General features: G+C 43.5%; 1 protein-coding gene across 6 annotated transcripts in view; it reads right to left on the minus strand.

Moving 5' to 3' along the window:
- Positions 1–19,320, minus strand: part of CRIM1 (cysteine rich transmembrane BMP regulator 1) — a 190,456-nt gene that overhangs the window by 63,903 nt on the left and 107,233 nt on the right. For all 6 annotated transcript variants that reach the window (XM_042445932.1, XM_042445933.1, XM_042445931.1 and 3 more), the window contains 2 exons: positions 16,369–16,489; positions 746–867 (listed from right to left, as the gene is read on the minus strand). In XM_042445932.1, the coding sequence (XP_042301866.1) occupies positions 746–867; positions 16,369–16,489 (243 nt within the window). The remainder of the gene's footprint in view (positions 1–745; positions 868–16,368; positions 16,490–19,320) is intronic.

Below are 19,320 nucleotides of genomic sequence, written 5' to 3' on the forward strand. Positions count from 1 at the left end.
CTAGGTCAAACTACTAGCTAATGTCAAAGCAGGAAACTCCAGGATATTTTTCTCAGAGGAACACCAAAAAGCTAAGAGCCCTCCCTCGGAGCCATCTGGCATTGGAGGGAGAGATGTAGGTCCAGTTCTAGGTCAAACTACTAGCTAATGTCAAAGCAGGAAACTCCAGGATATTTTTCTCAGAGGAACACCAAAAAGCTAAGAGCCCTCCCTCGGAGCCATCTGGCCTTGGAGGGAGAGATGTAGGTCCAGTTCCATCAGGCCTGGCCTAGATAAAGAAGCAGAGCCCCCCTCTAGTCCATCTGCCATGGTCCAGGCCTCAGAGAGATGAACTGCTGGACCTGATCCCCTTCACCATTGCCATTCCCTTCTCCTTTTGTGTTGCGTCCTTTTTAAATTGTAAGTTTGAGGGCAAGGAACTGTCTAATTAACCATTTGTAAGCCACTCTGAGAGCCTTTGTGTCTGAAGAGCAGGATATAAATACTCTAATTAAAAATTAAGGAGTGTAGCCATAGGTGTATTTTAATTTATAAGCAAAAGTGCAGTAACAGTCATCACTTTTGTTTCCAGCTGGAATGTTTTTTACAAAGAGCAAAGGAGGAGGGAAAAAAGGGTAACTGCCTCTTATCAGCATCAGCATAACTTCTATTTATTATTATGTCCTATACTAAACAGCATGTTAAAATTATTCATATACCAACACCTCAAAATATTTAGCCCATGTACAGTATGAACATAACATACCATTGACACATTCAAAGACATCACAGCACTTGCCAGGTGTTCCGTCTCCACGTGACACTATTTGAGGGATGTAGCCTGCCTCACATTTTGGAACACCACATAAACCAGAGAGACATTCGCACCTGAAACCGAAGCATTGAAATCTACATAAACAAGTGAGGCAACATATGAGGTGGAAAAGCACAAACCAAGAAAAAGAGCTGTAATATTAAATCAATTTTCTGTTGTTACATAATAAAAGGACAACATGCCTATTTTGAACACAACACAGTAAACAAAATTTAACAATTGTTTCAAAGTACAGTGGTACCCCGGGTTACGAAATTAATTCGTTCCGCCGCCGCTTTCGTAACCCGAAATAGTTCGCAAGCCGAAAAACCCATAGGCGCTAATGGGGAAAAGCCGCGATTTCGTGTGAAATAGCGCCAAAAAGCACCAAAAAATTTTTCGTAACCTGAAAAAACCTTCGTAACCCGGAACAGTTTTTTTAAATGGATTTTTTTCGTAACCCGGAAATTTCGTAAGGCGGCGCATTCGTATCCCGGGGTACCACTGTACAATACTTGACTTTGGTGAAAACACTGCATTTCAAGTCTCAATATGCTTAGAGTAAATGTGTTGAAAGTCATTAATGTTGTAGTTCTTGATCCCTATAAAAAGTATCTACTTCATCACAGGGTTTTTGTAAAAGCTATCAAAATAAAGATGATTATAGCAATAGTAAGTACATTTCTATATGGCTCTGATAGTCTTTTGGCTGAAGAGTGGGGTATAAATAAATAAATAATTATTATTGTTGCTTATCAATGCACTTAAGCACTCCCTAACCGGTCTACAATGTAAAAGCTAATTGCCCCCAACAAGCTGGGTATTCATTTCGGTGACCTTGGAAGCATGCCAGGTTGAGTCAACCCTGAACCATTGGCTGGGAGTGAACTCACAACCTTGAGTGGCTGCAGCACAGGCATTTAACCACTGCGCCACCAGGGCTTCTTAAAGCACTCTTTTTAAAAATAACTAGAACATTTCCACAACCACTATTTCTAGTGAATAATTTTTTCATGTCTTATGATGTGGTTCTTAACCTGGACTTGCATGGAAACAAAAACTAAGGTAAAAGGAATATCAAGATTTTAAAAAATGATATTGACTATTTCTACTTTCATGTTTTGTATCAGACACTTACCTGTCAACATTTAAACTTTCACCTGCTTCATATGCTTCACTTGTTTATGTCTCCTATTTTAGCTCAACGGATGGAAGGGAAAAATTCAAAGATATAACCATGTTACTAGAAAATTAGTATTCAAAGGGATCTTGTAGCACCTTTGAGGCAAACAAAAGAAAGAAGCTGGTAGCATGAGTTTACATAGACTTGAGTCTACTTCCTCAGATAGGGTGGAGAGGCCAGAGACATACCTATATAGGTCTGTTGTGCGTGAGCATGTCAATTGAATTTCAAAACCATGTGGATATGGAGATAAGGTGACAAGTTCAGTTTTAACAATAGTAATTGGGGGACAAAGGCAAGAGGAAGTTGCTCAAAGTGAAGGAGAGTAGGAAGACATACAAATGAGTATTGGGATGTACAGCCTGCCCATGCCATATGCAGGCTTGTCATACGCGGACTTGAGGTCATGTGGACGGTAAGCCCTAATATGGTGAATGGGGTGTGCACCCCATTCAAATGAATGGGGCTTGATCATACATGGAATTTGCCTTATGCAGGTGTGTGTGTGTGTGCAGAACAGATCCCCCACATAAGACGAGGGCGCACTGTAGTGTGGCAACCAGAGAGATGTCAAGAACTGGTCAAAGGAGCCCTCATGAGGATGGGGGGTTAGATGGTGTTATAATGTGTGTAGAGTGCCAGGAATCCATTGATGTTTATCACACTATGCTCTTAAAGAGGTACTATTCCAGTGTGACTCCTCTAGCAGCCTCCTGTTGCATGCTGGGATTGGCAGTTTTAAGGAGCTGAACTTCTCTGCCTGAGAATTCTAAATACCCCTCCTTAAAACTGCCAATCCCAGCATGCAACAGGAGGCAGCTAGAGGAGTCACACTGGAATAGTACCTCTTTAAGAGCTCGTCTGATAAACACCATTGTCTCCGTTGATAGAATGAAGTTTGTGGATATATTCCAATTCTGCCATTTCTCTTTCCAATCTTCCTTTGTAGTTCTTTTGTTCAAGTACCACTGTTCTCAGGTCTGAGATGGAAAGCCCAAGAAGACTGAAGTGTTCTGCAATTGGTTTTTGTGTGTCCCCGTTCCTAATGTCTGATTTATGGCCATTTATCCCCTGGTGCTGAGACTGGCCTGTTTGCCCAGTTGGAGTGCTGCAGTCCATCAGCAGTGAGCTGACCACAAACAATGGTTTCCTGGCACACTACACACATTATAACACTATCAAATCCCCCCCATCTTCATGAGGGATCCCTTGGCCAATTAAATACATCTCTTTGATTCATATAATATCCTTCCTTCTGCCTTTCCCCACAACCAACCATTGTTAAAACTGAACTTGTCACCTCATCTCCATAACCACAAGGTTTTGAATTTCAAATGACATTCTCACACACAATTGGCCAATATTTGTGTCTATGGACTTTCCATGCCACTCCATGCATCTGAGGAAGTAGGCTCAAGTCTCTGAAAGCTCATCCTATACTTGCTTTTAGTTAGTCTCAAAGGTGCTACAAGATCCCTTTGAATACTGATAGAAGGGTAAGGAAAGTCAAATGTTTCTGTATTTCCACCTCATGCATTTCTAGCATTTTCAAGTTGAATGCACTTGTACATATACTCTAAACCAGGGTGGAAATTGTGCAGCCATCCAAAGGCTGCTATTATGCAGGTCCCAGAAGTTTTGGTCAAAATTGGAAAGCAATACAAGTTCCAGCAGCCCTAGCCAAAACTGGAAAGCAATGCTGGGTGTTCAGTACCTGGAGTGCCACATAATTCCTACTCCTAAACTAAAATCATCCAAACGTTTTATCTGGCTTATAAGATACATTTAGACAGAATGTTGAACGCACTATTACAAGGAACAATATTACCTGTAATGCATTGTTTTCAGGGATTTGAAGATGAAATTATCTTGTTGCTTTTTAAAATAATACAAGTATTGGCAACACTATTTAAAACAGTGCAATGATTCTTTTTATACAACATTGCCAAAATCCGACCATATCTCTCTGCCTCTACTGCCAAGATCCTGGTCCATGCCCTAGTGGTCTCATGACTCGATTACTGTAACGTCCTCCTGGCTGGGCTTCCTCTTTCTCATCTCCGTCCTTTAATTTCTGTCCAGCATTCAGCTGCACGCATTATCACAATCTGCCCACCGCTCTGACCACATCTCTCCTGTGTTGGCATCCCTTCACTGGCTCCCCCTCCCTTTTCGTATTCAGTATAAGCTCCTGCTGTCCACGTTTAAAGCCCTCCATGGGCTGGTCCCTCCTTACTTATCAGACCTTATTTCTTCTCACCTTCCCACTAGGGCCCTCCATTCTGGTAGTCAAGGTCTGCTGTCTCTTTGAGGCCTATCACTCATACGTTTGCTGTGAGTTGAAGTCAACTTGACAGCACAAAACAACAACAAATTATATGAAGTATGTATTAACTGTCTTTGGGCTTTGAGAATCTTAGTCTTCGAGGATAATATAATTAAGTATACTGACATACACAACAGTTGCAACAACACTTGATTCCTGAAAGAAATGTTCAAATCAAGCTGTCACTGGCATACTGCACCATGAAAGCAACTTCTTGCTCTTTTTTGCTAGAGCAGGACTGGAATATTCCATCCTTGACAAGTCTTTACACCACGTTTAGCAAAGAAGAAATTTGTTGAATAGCCTTCTGAATACATATATCCAAAGAGAGATCCTTTGCCCCATCTCTCTCTCTCTGTGTATAGGGGGGAGGGAAAGCGAGATAGAGCTTGCTGGGGTGATTACATATGAGAAACAATGAAGAAGCAAATGTGGTAACAAAAACAAGCAAGTACATACAAAAGAATGTAAAAAAACAGCAATACAAAGAAGAGGAAGCTTAAACTAAACACTTTTTAATTGGTATACTTTTTCAGAGACCTCTCAGGCTGGAGGCAAGAACAAATATACTTTTCGTACTATGAATTCTGAAGACATTTTCCTCAAAACAGCTTGTCTCCCCAACCATGGGCTTGCCATCTGCGGATTTAAACATCTGCAGATGGCAAGCCCATTTCCCTTAATGGCCACGTGTGCACGCAGCTGTGGCAAAGTGTCTGTGTATGTGCAGCAATTGAAAACCACAAGATTTGAGGTCCCACGATTTTCTGCATCCCTGGGGGAGAGGGTCTGGAATGGAACCCCTGTGCTAAGGGCCAACTGTAACCATCCATGTATCATCATACAGCTATAATGATGTCAGTAATCTGAGCCCATTGAGTTCTATAACAATGGAAACTGAATCTAGTTCAGATCAATGTTTTTTAAGGTATCTGATGTGGAGTGCTGGTGATCCTCCCCCCCAGTGTGCCAGTGACTGATAAAATATTTGTATCTATTGGTTACAGTAGTTTCTTTCTTTCCTAGAAGTTCACCAGGGACTGATAGCAGATGGCTTGAGGACTGGCACCAGTCCATGCACCATGCCTTTAGGTAGCACTGGTTCAGACCATAATTTACCAACTAGGGTAATGAAATTAAAGAAATGCATGTAAAAAAAGATCAACTATTTCCCCAACCCTCTTTTGCAATACTGTACAGTGGACCCTTCCCATCCATGTGGGTTCAGTTCAGGGCAACTCCATGAATGGCAAAAAATTTGGATGATCATGTCCCATATTATTCAATGCCATGAATGTGCACATGGATGTATCAACACATTATGTTATGCACATGCCGCCACTGAATAATATGGGGTGTGGTGATTCTCAAGTGGTCAAATCCATGGATGGCCAGCCCTCCTTTTACCTATACAGCTTCATCTTACAATATCAAGTAAGAGAGCTCTGAAATGTCCTAGGGGCTGATATGATTGATATATTACATAACTATACTGACTTAACAGAGATAGGCAAAAAAACAGGATAGCAAGATCTATTTTAGCAAGATCTATTAATTTAGGTCTCTAAAATCTAACCAATTGGAATCTCATACAAAAAACATACAGTTAGAATACATTCTGAATACTGGAACTGGTTTACTAGACAAAAATAGAGCTTCCAAAGAAAGTCACTCCTTATTATATAAGAATCTTGTTAATTTCATTTGTATAATTATGAGATGAAGGGTCTCTTTTTTATTTCCAACATCAGACAATAATGAATCACTGGTAACTTAGGTGGGGTACAGATGGCGGAAAAGGGGCGGTTTGCAGCTGCCCCTTTTCTTGTCAGGTTAGAGGCAGGGCAGCTTCACCGGTAGCCCCTGCGGCTCCAACCCAGTGCTTTTCCAGGCCACGGAGAAGCGGCAAAATGCCGCTTCCCCGTGGTCTGGAAAAGGGGTGTCCTTAGAGCTTTATGACCCAGGAAACCCCAACAGCCACAGCCGTTTATGCCCCAGGACACCCCAACAGCTGCAGCCAAGCGGACCCTTTCTCCCTGATGCCATTCTTGCAGCCGTTTGGTGGCTGCGGGAATGAGGCGCACGCCAGAAGGAGCTCCGTTTCAGAGCTGCCACAAGCGGCTTGGGGCGGCACAAACATGTCATATACATTTTTTCTCCCTGTGTACCTTTTTAGGTACATCTTGGACAACTAACTACTTACTTTCACCAGGTGTACCCACATATATTGATATATCTCCCATGCTGTAAGAACAGGTATATATGTAATATGATTTATCTACAATATGGTCTTCAACATATATATATATTGATAAATTACTGTTATTATTATTTGTCTTTCTAGCCTATTCCGACCACTGACGGAGACTCTTTGTGGAAACACGTTTGGTCCTATTTTATCAATTTACCACTTGTAATGGGCTTTCTATGTTATCCTTCCTATTTGTGTCCTTGGAGGTGTTGAAAACTTCAGTTGTATTTGTATTTTATATGTAAGACATCTCCAATATTTGATTTATTCGTTGGGATTTATAGTTCTTAAGCCTAGTACATATTGGCTACACTGGCTCTTTTACTCATTTGCCTCAAAAGCTTTTGATTTTATCTTTGGGCTTTGCACACAGACCACAGCATTTTTGTCTGTTTGCAGGATTGAATATATTTCAACTATCCCTTTCATTTTTTATCCAACTCTTCCAGTTTGTTTCCAATAAAATTATTGCTATTTTATGATCATTGTTCCTTTTCCCCCCTAGACTTTTTTGTTCTGCAACTCTTTGTTTGGGTTTAGAGTCACACCTCTGTATCTTCATGGAAATTTGTTAACATGTCCTGGAAGGGGTCACACTTCCCCTAAAGGGCAAAGTTCACAGTTTGGGAGTACTCCTGGACCCATCTCTACAGTTATCATCTCAAGCAGATGAGATGGCCAGGAGTGCTTGGTACCAGCTTTGGCTGATACGCCAACTGTGCCCTTACCTGGACTGAAAGGACCTTGAAACAGTGGTGCATGCACTGGTAATCTCTCAACTAGATTTCTGCAGTGTGCTCTACGTGGTGCTCCCTTTGTATCAAGTTCGGAAGCTTCAGCTTGTTCAAAATGCAGCAGCCAGACTGATCACTGGAACATCCAGATCAGATCATATAACAGGCTGCCAATCAGCTTCTGGGCGCAATACAAAGTGTTGGTCATCACCTTTAAAGCCCTACATGGCTTGGGCCTTGAGTTACTTGAGGGAACACCTCTCCCTACATAATCCACTCCACACTCTCACAACATTCGGGAAGAATCTTTTAGAATACTCAAAGACTAGATTAATATCAACTTCCCATAGAACATTCACTGCCATGGTCTCCACGTTATGGAACAACTTACCAGAGGAGATCCATCTTATCACCACTTTAGATGCCTTCAAGCAGGCACTAAAGAAGGATCTCTTCAGGCGGGCATGCCCACCCGACCTTCTGTAAAGAAATGGAAGAAATCCCACTTCTGATCGTAACATCACATTATAACTGATGTTTTTATTAGTATTGTTGATTCAAATTTTAACTGATTATTGTTTATAATATGTATTTTAGATACCATTGTATTATATGTGGTTTTATGGGTGTAATCCCACCTCGATCCAGTGTGAGAGGTGGGAAAATAAAATAATGCATCATCTGGTGAGAAGTTGTATATCTTTTTTCAGATTCAGACTAGCAGCTTTAATTTATGATATAATCTCAACCTAAAATGTTCTACATACAACATATAGTGTACATAATAATAATAATAATAATAATAATAATAATAATAATAATGATAATAATAATGTTGTACACTATATGTTGTACGTAGAACATTTTAGGTTGAGATTATATCATAAATTAAAGCTGCTAATCTGAATCTGAAAAAAGATGTACAACTTCTCACCAGATGAAAAGTATTTCTTGGTATCAAAATATTCAAAGGTATAGGGGCACCTCCTAGATACAAACTTTAAATCTAAACTTACATAAATCCTATTTTATAGTTTAAGCTAATAAAAACGTAAGAGCTGTCAGCTAAAATTTCTCCTATTTTTATTTCACTCAAATAACAAAGATTGTAACTTGTTCCCAAGGAATTTAGTTTAAGACACATTTCAAAATTATACAAAAATGTCACTTTTTCCATTTCAGCTCCTTACACTTTCACATACAATGCCTTCCAGAAATATTAATTTCCCTTCCTTCCATATTTACTGTATTACAACGTGGAACTGAAAAATATTTAATTAGCAATGTCTACAGCCACTTGATGTAAACAATATATTCAACAATGTGAAGGAGCAAAATATTTTATTGTGTGGCAAGTTTTTGTGGTAAACAAAAACAAACTGACACTTGCTGGTTGCATAAGTATATTTGGAATAACAGTAAATACCTGGTAGATACATTACTGAGAGCAATTACTGCTGCAAGGCTTTGGGGGTAAGTCTCTGTGGTGCAAAGCTATGACATTACTAAGGCAATGAGCCCTATTGCCCCCCCCCCCCCTGCTTTTGTGGCTAATACCATACAGTCTTTGATAAAGCTTTATTTCAGCATTGGTTTTATTCTCATCTCTCTTCCATAAAGCTCAATTTTGCTGAACACACCTGGGTGACTGTCATTCTGTGGACAGTTTCTGCATCACAGGTGGTCTCTTAGTTGCTTATCATCATCTTCCGTAATATCTTTTCTGACTCAGGCCTGAAACAGACGGGCCTAAAAAAGCTGTTTACGGCTGCATTAAGGGCGTAGCATTTAGATGACCCAAGCCCTGAACGCAGAGGGAAACCACACTGGACCTGTGTCTTCCCCAAAGAAAACTGCTCCTTTTGCCAGCTGAGTTCAAAACTGCGGCAATGGCCTGGATTGGGCGTGTGTGGTTGCCGTGGTCCCAGATAGTGCTTTTTGGCCCATCTGTTTCGGGTCTGATACCTCCAGGTCACTGAGTATTTGTTGATGGCTTTTTCTTGGAATGGTGAGAGTTGAGTCATAATTGTTCCATTTTGTAATAAGGGATCACAGAGTCAGCATGGTGAGGTGGCCTGGGAATTGGACAATGACTCTGGAGATTAGGGTTTGATTCCCTGCTCAGCCATGGAAACTCACTGGGTGACCTTGGGCAAATCACATGCTCTCAATAGGTTCATCATGGGGTCACCACAAGTTGGAAATGACTTGAAGTCACATAACAACACCAAATAATGAATTAATGGTGCTTTGGGGGAACAAGAATAATTTTTATTTTTTTACAAAAGAAATAACCCAATTCTGATTGATGCTTCCGCACACCTTTATTGCAGAATTGTTTCAATATCTCCTTTCTCTTCATGGTGCTTTCCAACAAACTGTGGGACCTTCCAGAAATAGTTATATTTAATCTGAGACCATATGACCCTGAAATTGAAACTGCACAGAGATGGACTCCATTCAACTATTTATGTGAATTCTGGAGGCAACAGGCTGCACAAAAGGTGTGTCAAAGTAAAGGGGGTAAGGACAGGTTGCTTACCTGTAACTGTAGTTCTTCGAGTTGTCATCTGCGAATCCACACAAATGGGTTATTCTGTGCCTGCGCAGCATTTCCGAATACTACTGGAATCGCTAGGGAAGACTTTTTGGCAGTAGTTCTGCCTACCCTCTATACAAGCAAGATGTCTTCCCGCCCTTTCTCAGTTCCAAAAGGTTCACCGAAAGAGCAGACAAGGAAGAGAGAAGGACACAACAGAGGGGAGGATGGGTGGGATTTGTGTAGATTCGCAGATGACCACTCGAAGAACTAGTCACAGGTAAGCAAACTGTCCTCCTTCTTCGTGGTCTCTGCAAAGCACACAAATGGCTTAGACTGGCAAGCTTGTTCCTTTGTGGAGGAGGGAGTGTCCTGGCAATAAATAAATTATTAAACCAGAAAAAACAGTGTGAGTGTCAGTTATTTGACAGGTGCGAACTAAGTTTAGTGCCGCGACCCCCATTGGGGATGAAAGTCCCGCCCGTGGCCCCCCTGATAGGTTGGGAGGCCAAGAAGGGGAGGGGGATTTTCGGCTACATACAAGCCCCAGCAGGTGTTGGTGGTCAGGTTCTGGGCTAGTGTTGGCAGAATGATGTCTTGACTGAGATGAAAGGTGGACACGACCTTTGGTAGAAAGGAAATGTCCGGATGGAGGACAACCTTGTCCTTAAAAAATTTTAAGTATGGTGAGTCCATACGGAGGGCACAAAGTTCACTGGCCCAGCGTGCTGATGGCTACTAAGAAGGCTATCTTCCAGGTGAGGAGCCTGAGGTCACAGGAAGCCAGAGGTTCAAAGGGTGAGGTAGTGTGTGTTGCCAAGATGAGCTGGAGGTCCCAAGCAGGGATAGAGATCACTGCCAGCAGTCTCAGGTTGACAAGTTCCTTGAAGAATTTCTTCACGTGCAGGTCAGTGAAGAAGGATGTGCGGCCGGAGAATTGGTAGCGGGTACAGATGGTTGCAAGGTAGCATTTTTGGGACAAAATGGAAAGTCCAGATGCTGAGAGGTGATGGAGGAGGTTCAAAAACAACTGAGACATTGTCTTCCAAAGAGGTAAGCCCGGTTGAGGACAGAAAAGTCAAAAATTTAGCCCACTTAAGGGCATAAGAGCGCTGTGTGGAAGACTTTTGAGAAGCCAGGATGATTTCTTGGACCGGTACCAAGAGCTGAGTCAAGGCTGGATCCTCCATGCCACGAGATGGAGAGTGTCCACGTTGGGGTGGTGAACATGACCCTCATGAAAGATCAGGAGGTAGGGACGGAGCGGCAGAGGCTGGAATTGGTTGTTGGAGTGATGAAGGAGGAGGGTGAGCTATGGCTGTCTCAGCCACCAAGGGGTGATCAGGATTGCGTCCAATCTGTCTGTGCATAGCTTTGCTACCACTCTGGTAATTAGAAGAAATGGAGGGAATGCGTAGAACTTTTTGCCGGACCACTGGAAGAGGAAGGCATCCCCTTGGGACTGAGGTGAAAGGATCCTGGAACAGAAGTGGTCGCAATGAGTGTTGAGATGAGAGGCAAAAAGGTCAATGTCTGGTGTTCCCCACAGAGAGAAGAGGCAGAGGGCAACCTGAGGATTCAATTGCCACTCGTGACAAGAGTCTGGAGTCCTGTTCAGCTTGTCTGCAAGCTTGCAAGGTGATCTGTTTTCAGATGCACCAGTTCCAAATTTGAAGGGTGAGGCCAAGAAGTGTAGTCAACCTGCTTGTTGATGTAATACATCACAGTCTTATTGTCCGTGAGGAGGAGGACGACTTGGTTCTGCAGGGAGGGTTCGAAGGCCTTCAATTCTTTCTGTATCACCAAGATCACGAGAGCGTTGATGTGGAGTTGGTGTTCCCTGGGGGACCATGTCCCGTGGACAAAGAAGTTGTGGAAATGGGCTCCCCAGACCGTGTTTGAGGCATCAGTGGTCAGTGAGGTCTGTGGTTGTGGCAGCACAAAGAGAATGCCCACCAAGACATTGTGTGGGTTGAGCCACCAGCGGACAGTGTGGGCAACAGGCCTTGGGATGGTGATCCACTTCTGTGAAATGTCGAAGGCAGGGTTGAAGACCGAGAGGAGCCATGACTTGAAGGGATGCATCCGGAGGCAGGCCCATGGCGTGACATATGTTGTGGATGCCATATGGCTGAGGGCGACCTGAGCTGTTTGTGTAGTGATGCGCCAGAAGGCAAGGCATTGAAGAATTGCAGACCTGAGGTTGAGGAACGTGTTGTGAGGAAGGTATGCTCTGCAGGTTGTGGAGTCCAAGGTGGCCCTATGAAGTGCACCCGCTAGTTTGGGCAAAGGGTGGACTTTTCTCTGTTGATCGTGAGTCCCAAGTGGTGAAGGAGGGAGAGTGCCAACTCGAGATGGGAGATGAGCATCTGTCTGGACGGGGCCACGAACAACCAATCGTTGAGGTAATGAAAATGATGACGTTTTGTTGGCAGAGGTATGCAGCTATGACCACCATGCATTTTGTGAAAACTCTTGGTGCAGTGGAAAGTCCAAAAGGCAGTACTTGGTACTGAAAGCAGTCGGGGCCAACAGAGTAGACGAGGAGATCCCAGTGCTTGTCTTGGATGCTGATGTGGAAATGAGCATTCTGAAGATTCAAGGTGGCGAACCAGTCTGACTCTTGCAGGAGAGGCAAGATGGAAGCCAAGGTTACCATGAAAGAGTTGAGAAAACGCAAGTCAGGATGGGACAGAGGCTGCCTGTGGCTTTCGAGACAATGAAGTATCTGGAGAAAAGGCAATGTTGGGTCCGGGACGGAGGGATGGGCTCGATGGCCCCTTTCTGAAACAAGAAGCGCACTTCATTGAGAAGAGTATCTTAGGGTGAAGTGGTGAGAATGATGGCCCTTGGGGGAGAGGATTGGAGGTCCAGGGCATAACTCCTACAGACGATGGAAAGCACCCAGGTGTCGGATGTTATGGAGGCCCAAGAATGGTGGAAGTGGGCCGGGCAATCCCCAAAGGGAGTTGACAGAATGGAGTGTGCTGGGGAACTTCAGAAGCAGTGATTGCCTTGTTCTACATCCTTCTTATGGAAGGGTTGCTTGCATTTTTGTTTTTGTTGGCGTTTCTCCTGTTGTTGGGGAGGGAAGCGCTGCTGTTGGTAGTCCGTGGACTGGTTGGATCTGTCCTGGTGGGGGGTAGAGAGGTCTCTGCCATCTCGAATGGCGTTGAGAGAAAGGAGAGCGAGAAGTGGAGGAATAAGACATACCGTATTTACGGGCTATGTTCTTCATTTTGTTTTTGAAGTTGAGCTTCACATCAGTCTCTTTATGAAACAGACACGTGGCGTTGAAGGGGAGCTCTTTGATGGCCTGTTTGGCTTCAGATGTTAGGTCCAAAGACCTTAGCCAGGCATGGCATCGAAGGGCCATGGTGCCTGAGAATTGTTCAGGAAGTACAGTCAGCCGAGTGTCAGGTCGCTGAAATCTGGTGCAAGGCCAGTGCATGAGCTTCTGCATGGATGGCCATGGCTATCCGTCTCTTGTCCTCAGAGAGGTCTTCATACAAGGGAAGAGCTTTCTCCCAAAGCTGCTGTTGGTAGGCAGCCATACATGCTGAGTAGCTCTGGATTTTGAGGTCCAGTACCACAGAAGCATAAGATTTCCGTGCCATGGTGTCGAGCTTACGACCCTCTTTGTCATAAAGGGTCAAAGCTGTCTTTGGGGCTGAGCTTCCACAATTGCTGAGTTCGGGCGAGGGTGTTCAGAGAACCAAATCTCTTCCGAGGGTGTGATACGGTAGAGATTGTCAAGTTTTTTGGTGGAAGGTTGGGCCATGGACAAAGTGGCCCAAAAACTCTTTGCAATCCTGGACATCAATGGTAGGAATGCGATGGAGGTCGGAGTTGGGACCTTGTCCCAAACCCTCTCATCAATGGGATCAAGAGCTTGAGAGTCTGCATGAAGGACTTCAATGTTTAGGGCCTTGCCCATCCAGATCATTTGTTCCGAAAAGGAAAAAATGTCATCTGAAAGAGAGGGGGCCTCAAGAAAGGTGAGAGCCTGCAACTGTTGAGCCAGAACATAGTCGGAGATAGAGTGGTCTGCGGATTCAGCGGAAGCTGACCTGGTCCTGGTGCGGGCTGGGGGGGGCCTGAGTGGTTATCAGTACCCAAGAATGTGGGGTGCACTTGCAGGGAGACCATAGAAGCACACTGTATAGGTTGGACTGGTTCCACTTGGGAAGTCGAGGAGAGGCGAGACCGAAGTGGAATGGACGCAGCCGAAGACTTTGGAGGAGGCAAGAGAGATTCAACAGGTTGAAACAAAACAGACTCCGCAGACTTCAGAAGGAGCAAGAGGCAAAAAATAAGTGCCTGTGGCTTGATCAAAAACAACATCCTGTGGGGGGGGGGGGGGGTCAGCAAGGACAGAGGATGCATCATAGTCCTGTTCATCCTCGAAACAAACGACCCCCGAAGTCTGGGAGAGTCAGTCTGGTATCACCACCTGGGTGAAAGGAGAAGGTTCCTCTTCACCTTCCTTGTCTGGTAGGGTTCAGACAAGGAATGCAGAAAGGTGTCTGGTCAGGCCCGGGAGTCGGGACGAAGAGACAACTGAGGTTGAGGCGCTGGTTGGGCGCACGGTGCCGAGCCCAGTTCGGTGTCAGCGGGCTGGGCGGGTGTGTCAGTACAGGACTGGCAGTTAGAGTCAGAGTTCAGACAGGGATAGGACTTCTTTCTGGAGTGATGGGATGAGTCCTTGGACTCGTCCCGACATTTGTGCTTTCTCTTCTCTGGTTTGGAGTCTGAGGACTTTTTCCTCTTTGGTGAGGATGGGTGGCCAGCCACATCCTGGTCCAAAGACCTCCGTTTGTCTGGGGTTGGTGACTCAGAAACTTCTGGAGAGGGGTTGCCTTCGGCAGCAGTAGCCTTGGCAGGGACCCTCGGAGAAGACAAAGGGGTAGTGCCTTCGGCAGCAGTAGCCTTGGCAGGGACCCCTGAGGCCAGAGATGGGAGCTTGCCCTTGGCGGCCGCAGCCTTGGCAGAGGCTCTAGAGGTGGAGGGAGGCTTCAAGATTAGTGAGTAGAGGATGGATCTCAGGCACATCTCCCTATTCTTCCTGGCTTGTGGAGTGAAGGCCTGAGAGGGAGTTCACCAGGCAGGTCCAGCTCCATCAGGACTAGCCTGAAGGAAGGAGACTCCGCCCTCCATAACTGCCATCCGCCGACCTGAGAGGGAATTCACCAGACAGGTCCAGCTTCATCAGGACTAGCCTGAAGGAAGGAGACTCTGCCCTCCATAACTGCCATCTGCTGGCCTGAGAGGGAATTCACCAGACAGGTCCAGCTTCATCAGAACTAGCCTGAAAGAAGGAGACTCCGCCCTCCATAACTGCCATCCACCGGCCTGAGAGGGAGTTCACCGGGCAAGTCCAGATCCATCAGGGCTAGCCTGGAAGAAGGAAAAGCCCTCCCTCCAATCCATCTGCCTTGGTCCAGGCCTCAGAGGGAGAGAAGAACCACTGGACCTCATCCCCTTTCCCTCCACCATTCCCTTCTCCTTTTGTTTCGTGTCTTTTAGATTGTAAGCCTGAGGGCAGGGAACTGTGTCTGATTAAAAATAATAATTGTAAGCCGCTCTGAGAGCCATAAGGGCTGAAGGGTGGGGTATAAATACCTAAATAAATAAATAAAATAAGTGAGGGCAGGAAGCAGGGACATGGCCCTCGTCCAGGCAGAGGAGGCACAAGGAGTGTCTGTTGAGTGCCGGGATGTTCGTCCCACATTCAGTGCACTTTTTAAAAGAGTGCGCAGACATCTTTAGACCAAAGCCAAGGGACAAAGAGAAAGAATTGTTGAGAAGTCTGAGTGTTACCATTAATCAGAGTCCAAAACCAAGTCCAAATCACAATCCAAAGAGTTGTCAGAATCAAAAACAAAGTCAGAGCAAACACAGGAAACGAAAGCAAAAGCTACGGAAGGAACAATTCTAAGCAAGGTTCCTAACCTGCTCACACGGCGGACAAAAGGAACTGAGAAAGGGTGGGAAGACATCCTGCCTATATAGAAGGTGGGCGGAGCTACCGCCAAAAAGTCTTCCCTAGCGATTCCAGTAGGATCCGGAAAAGCTGCACAGGTGCAGAATAATCCATTTGTGTGCTTTGCAGAGACCACGAAGAAGAAACATTTATGCAACTAACAAGTCCCAGGTTTGTTTTTGTTTTGTTTCACTTAACTTTTGTGCTACAATAGAAATGCATCTTCACAGTGTTGAGGTTCTTGCACATAAACTATCAACAGTACCAATTCATTTCAATTCCAGGTTTCAAAACAACAACATATGGAAATGTCAAGTGTGGTGGGTGGGTGATTTTTAAGGGACTTTTAACAACTGCCCACCATCTAGCAATTTGTTATTCTTCATCAAACTCAACTGAAAAAAGGCATTTATTTAGAATCAATTAGAAAAAAAACATGCTCAATAATCAGTGTATTAGGTTTCTCTTACTCTTCAATGATAAAAAGCTTTAATTTCTAATTAGAATCCTTATATACAGTAAAGTTGATACCCTATTATCAAATATATATGTAACAAACCTTGTAGGAAGAGTACAACATCCATCAGCTGTCAGCCTGACTTGTGTCTCATAGCTATCCAAAGGGCAAACAACTTGTTGGACAGGAGGGCATTCCACTGTACTACAGTCTATGCTGAACACTGTTGGAAAAACAAATCAGAAAAACTGTTAAGACTCAATTTGTTTTAGAAAGTATGACAATAAAGATCCCTATTGTGTGGCCTATTACTAGAATACAAAAAGCAACTTTATAGGTACAAAGGTCACCGAACAATAGCAGTAACATTTCAACATCAGTCTCTACTGCAAATATAGATAGCCACTGATGCCAAGTAAAAATATCAAAAGCTGAATTCTCAGAACTCTGTCACAGGGCCTGTTCTCACTCACATCCACAAATACATTAAACATAGTGGAACATAATGATGCCTGCTCCCAGGATATCTGGCTTCCATAGAAAGTCAAATGCATGAATGCGAATTCTAATGCAAGCACAACAGAAATGTGCAATTTAAAAACTTTTGAGGATTAAGGATCATATATTTCTGGTATACATGAATTAGAATTCTGATGGTTTCTGCATAGAGGCATAACCATGTGTACTACCAAGAGTCAGAGACCACAAAGGAATTGCCCTTAATACAGTATATCAGACTGTCCTACAGATGTTTTAGACTAAAGATGACATACTTCCTTACTAATGGTCATGCAAGATGGTCCTGATAACTGAAGACTAATATTTCTGAAGGGCATGAGCTTGGGTGTCTCTATCATTTATTATAACAGCATGTGAGGGAAAGACATGCCATAGTGGGGCAGGATCTGGTTATATTACCCAGGACTCCTCAAACAAAACAGTGGTTGTACAAACGCAATTCTGGGGATAGGAATTGATGAACAATTTCCCCCCCGTTCTAAACAATATACCCGTTATGTGACTTGCCTGTCAGAGGTGCACTGTTTGAAAGGCAGTAGTAGTATCCTGGCACAGTATACTGGCTGTTTTGTAGAAACCGTATTAGCATCATATAACCTACTAGCCCTTTCTCAGGCTGGCTATTTATCCAGCTGTCCCACCTACTAGCCAAAGCATTGCAACACAGCAAAGGGACCAGTTTTACTAATTCATTTTCAGTGGTTCATTATAATAGCTCCTTTCCTTCATATGAGAGAGAGAGAGAGAGAGAGACTTGCCTACATCTTATATACTATTCTGAGAAATTCTGTATGTTCATCACGTGTGTCTTAAGAGCAAGGTTACCCCTGCCATATCTACATATGGGAACACTATCTATTCACTCTTTTTTTTCAAAGAAAGACAGGAATAATAAAGGGATTTTCATTCACTGACATTTTTAGCAGCATTCACCATATGTTAAAGGAGACTAGAAGTAAAAAGAAGCTTGTTTTTTCATTCCTCTGTCCATATGAAAGGAGTGCTTCAGTCCTCCCTAGATGAATTACATTACACACAGAAAATCTTAATGGTGGACAGTGAAAGCCGAGACCAGACAGACTAGGATCTACTGTTAGATCACTTGGTAGTGTGCAGTAGATAGACTAAAAAAAATTTTGGTCACAAAAATTAGGCTGGTGAAATGAAGACAGCTTGGGATAACCAAGACTAGGTATCTCTGAAAGAACTATAAGTTTACACCAGTTTTGGTACACAAAATAAATTTAAAGCCTCCAAACATATTCAATCAATAATTCTTTCCCCACTTCATCACAATGACTGGGTTCCAGTAGTAAGCTTCATGAAATGGAGTTGCTGGTATTGATGACTGAATCTTTGTGAAAACGTAAGACCCATTTTTGAAGTTCAGAGACCAGAAAGAACTTGAAATTATAGTAAAAAACCTTGAGGTCTGCTCACTCCTGGACTAAAGAAGAAGGGAGGGTCAAATAGAGCAAAAGGGACACAAAATATAGTGGTTGCAATGTATAGAAGTTGTTCTTAAGCCCCGCCATAAGGTGCATCCACACATACATTCAGTACAAATACATATATGAATGTGAGACTCTGTCCAGATGATTGCTGTAATTTCAAACACACGTACTAGGTACTTATTTTGCAGTCAGCACAGTCAGCAAGCAGAATCCCTGAGCAGAACTGGCTTCAAAAAGTAGCCAACTTAATTGCTATTGAATGGAAAGCTGCTGGATGGTTTATTCTGGCTAGTTCTTGTTAGCCCTCAGAACAAGTTCAATTTCAAAGTATTCCTCTCTATGGAATTCTTCCCCCCCATTCATTGGTAGTTGAAGGGGAGCTTTGTCCCTCCTCTTCTGTCTCTCAGCTCTCTGCACCACAAAAAAAATGGATCTGACTAACACTGGGTGTTATAAATGAGGAGGTGAGAACACCATGACTGGTGAGAACACCACTTTAAATCTTGTTGAGAGTTGCCCTGAGTCCTAGTTTTGAGTGAAAGACAAGATATAAATTAAATCAACTCATCCAGCTTCATTAACCAACCAATAATTTATTTTAGACTCTGGCTAAAGTGAAAGTAACTGGTACTGTTCGCTAAAACTGCTAAGATCATTCTATACCCCAGTCATTTAAAGCTTTCATCACGGAATGTGTTTACCTGATGGTTTTATCAATATCTGTGAAAACCAAGTACCAATGGAATGAAAGATCGCATGACTGGATTATCAAATTAATTGTGACAACTGGCTGTGTTAACAGTAAGAGTTGTGAGAGCCTGTAAGAGCTTTGTAGTAGGTATATCTGGAAGTCACCAGCATACTTGCACTGGATGTTCAGCCTCTAGTGAAAGGGCAGAAAGCATTTCTGCAATCTTTGCAAGATTTCCACGAAAGCTGAAACACTGTTGGGTGAGTGGAAAACTTTCAGTTTTACTAAAAGTCCAAATGCTCTTTCCATTGCTTTTTTTAATGTTAAAAGATAAACTGTCACATTCAAAGCCATGTCTGAGTTTTTAAAACAGCCACAACAACCATTACT

Source organism: Sceloporus undulatus, chromosome 1 (genome assembly GCF_019175285.1).
Source record: "Sceloporus undulatus isolate JIND9_A2432 ecotype Alabama chromosome 1, SceUnd_v1.1, whole genome shotgun sequence".
NCBI lineage: Eukaryota > Metazoa > Chordata > Lepidosauria > Squamata > Phrynosomatidae > Sceloporus > Sceloporus undulatus.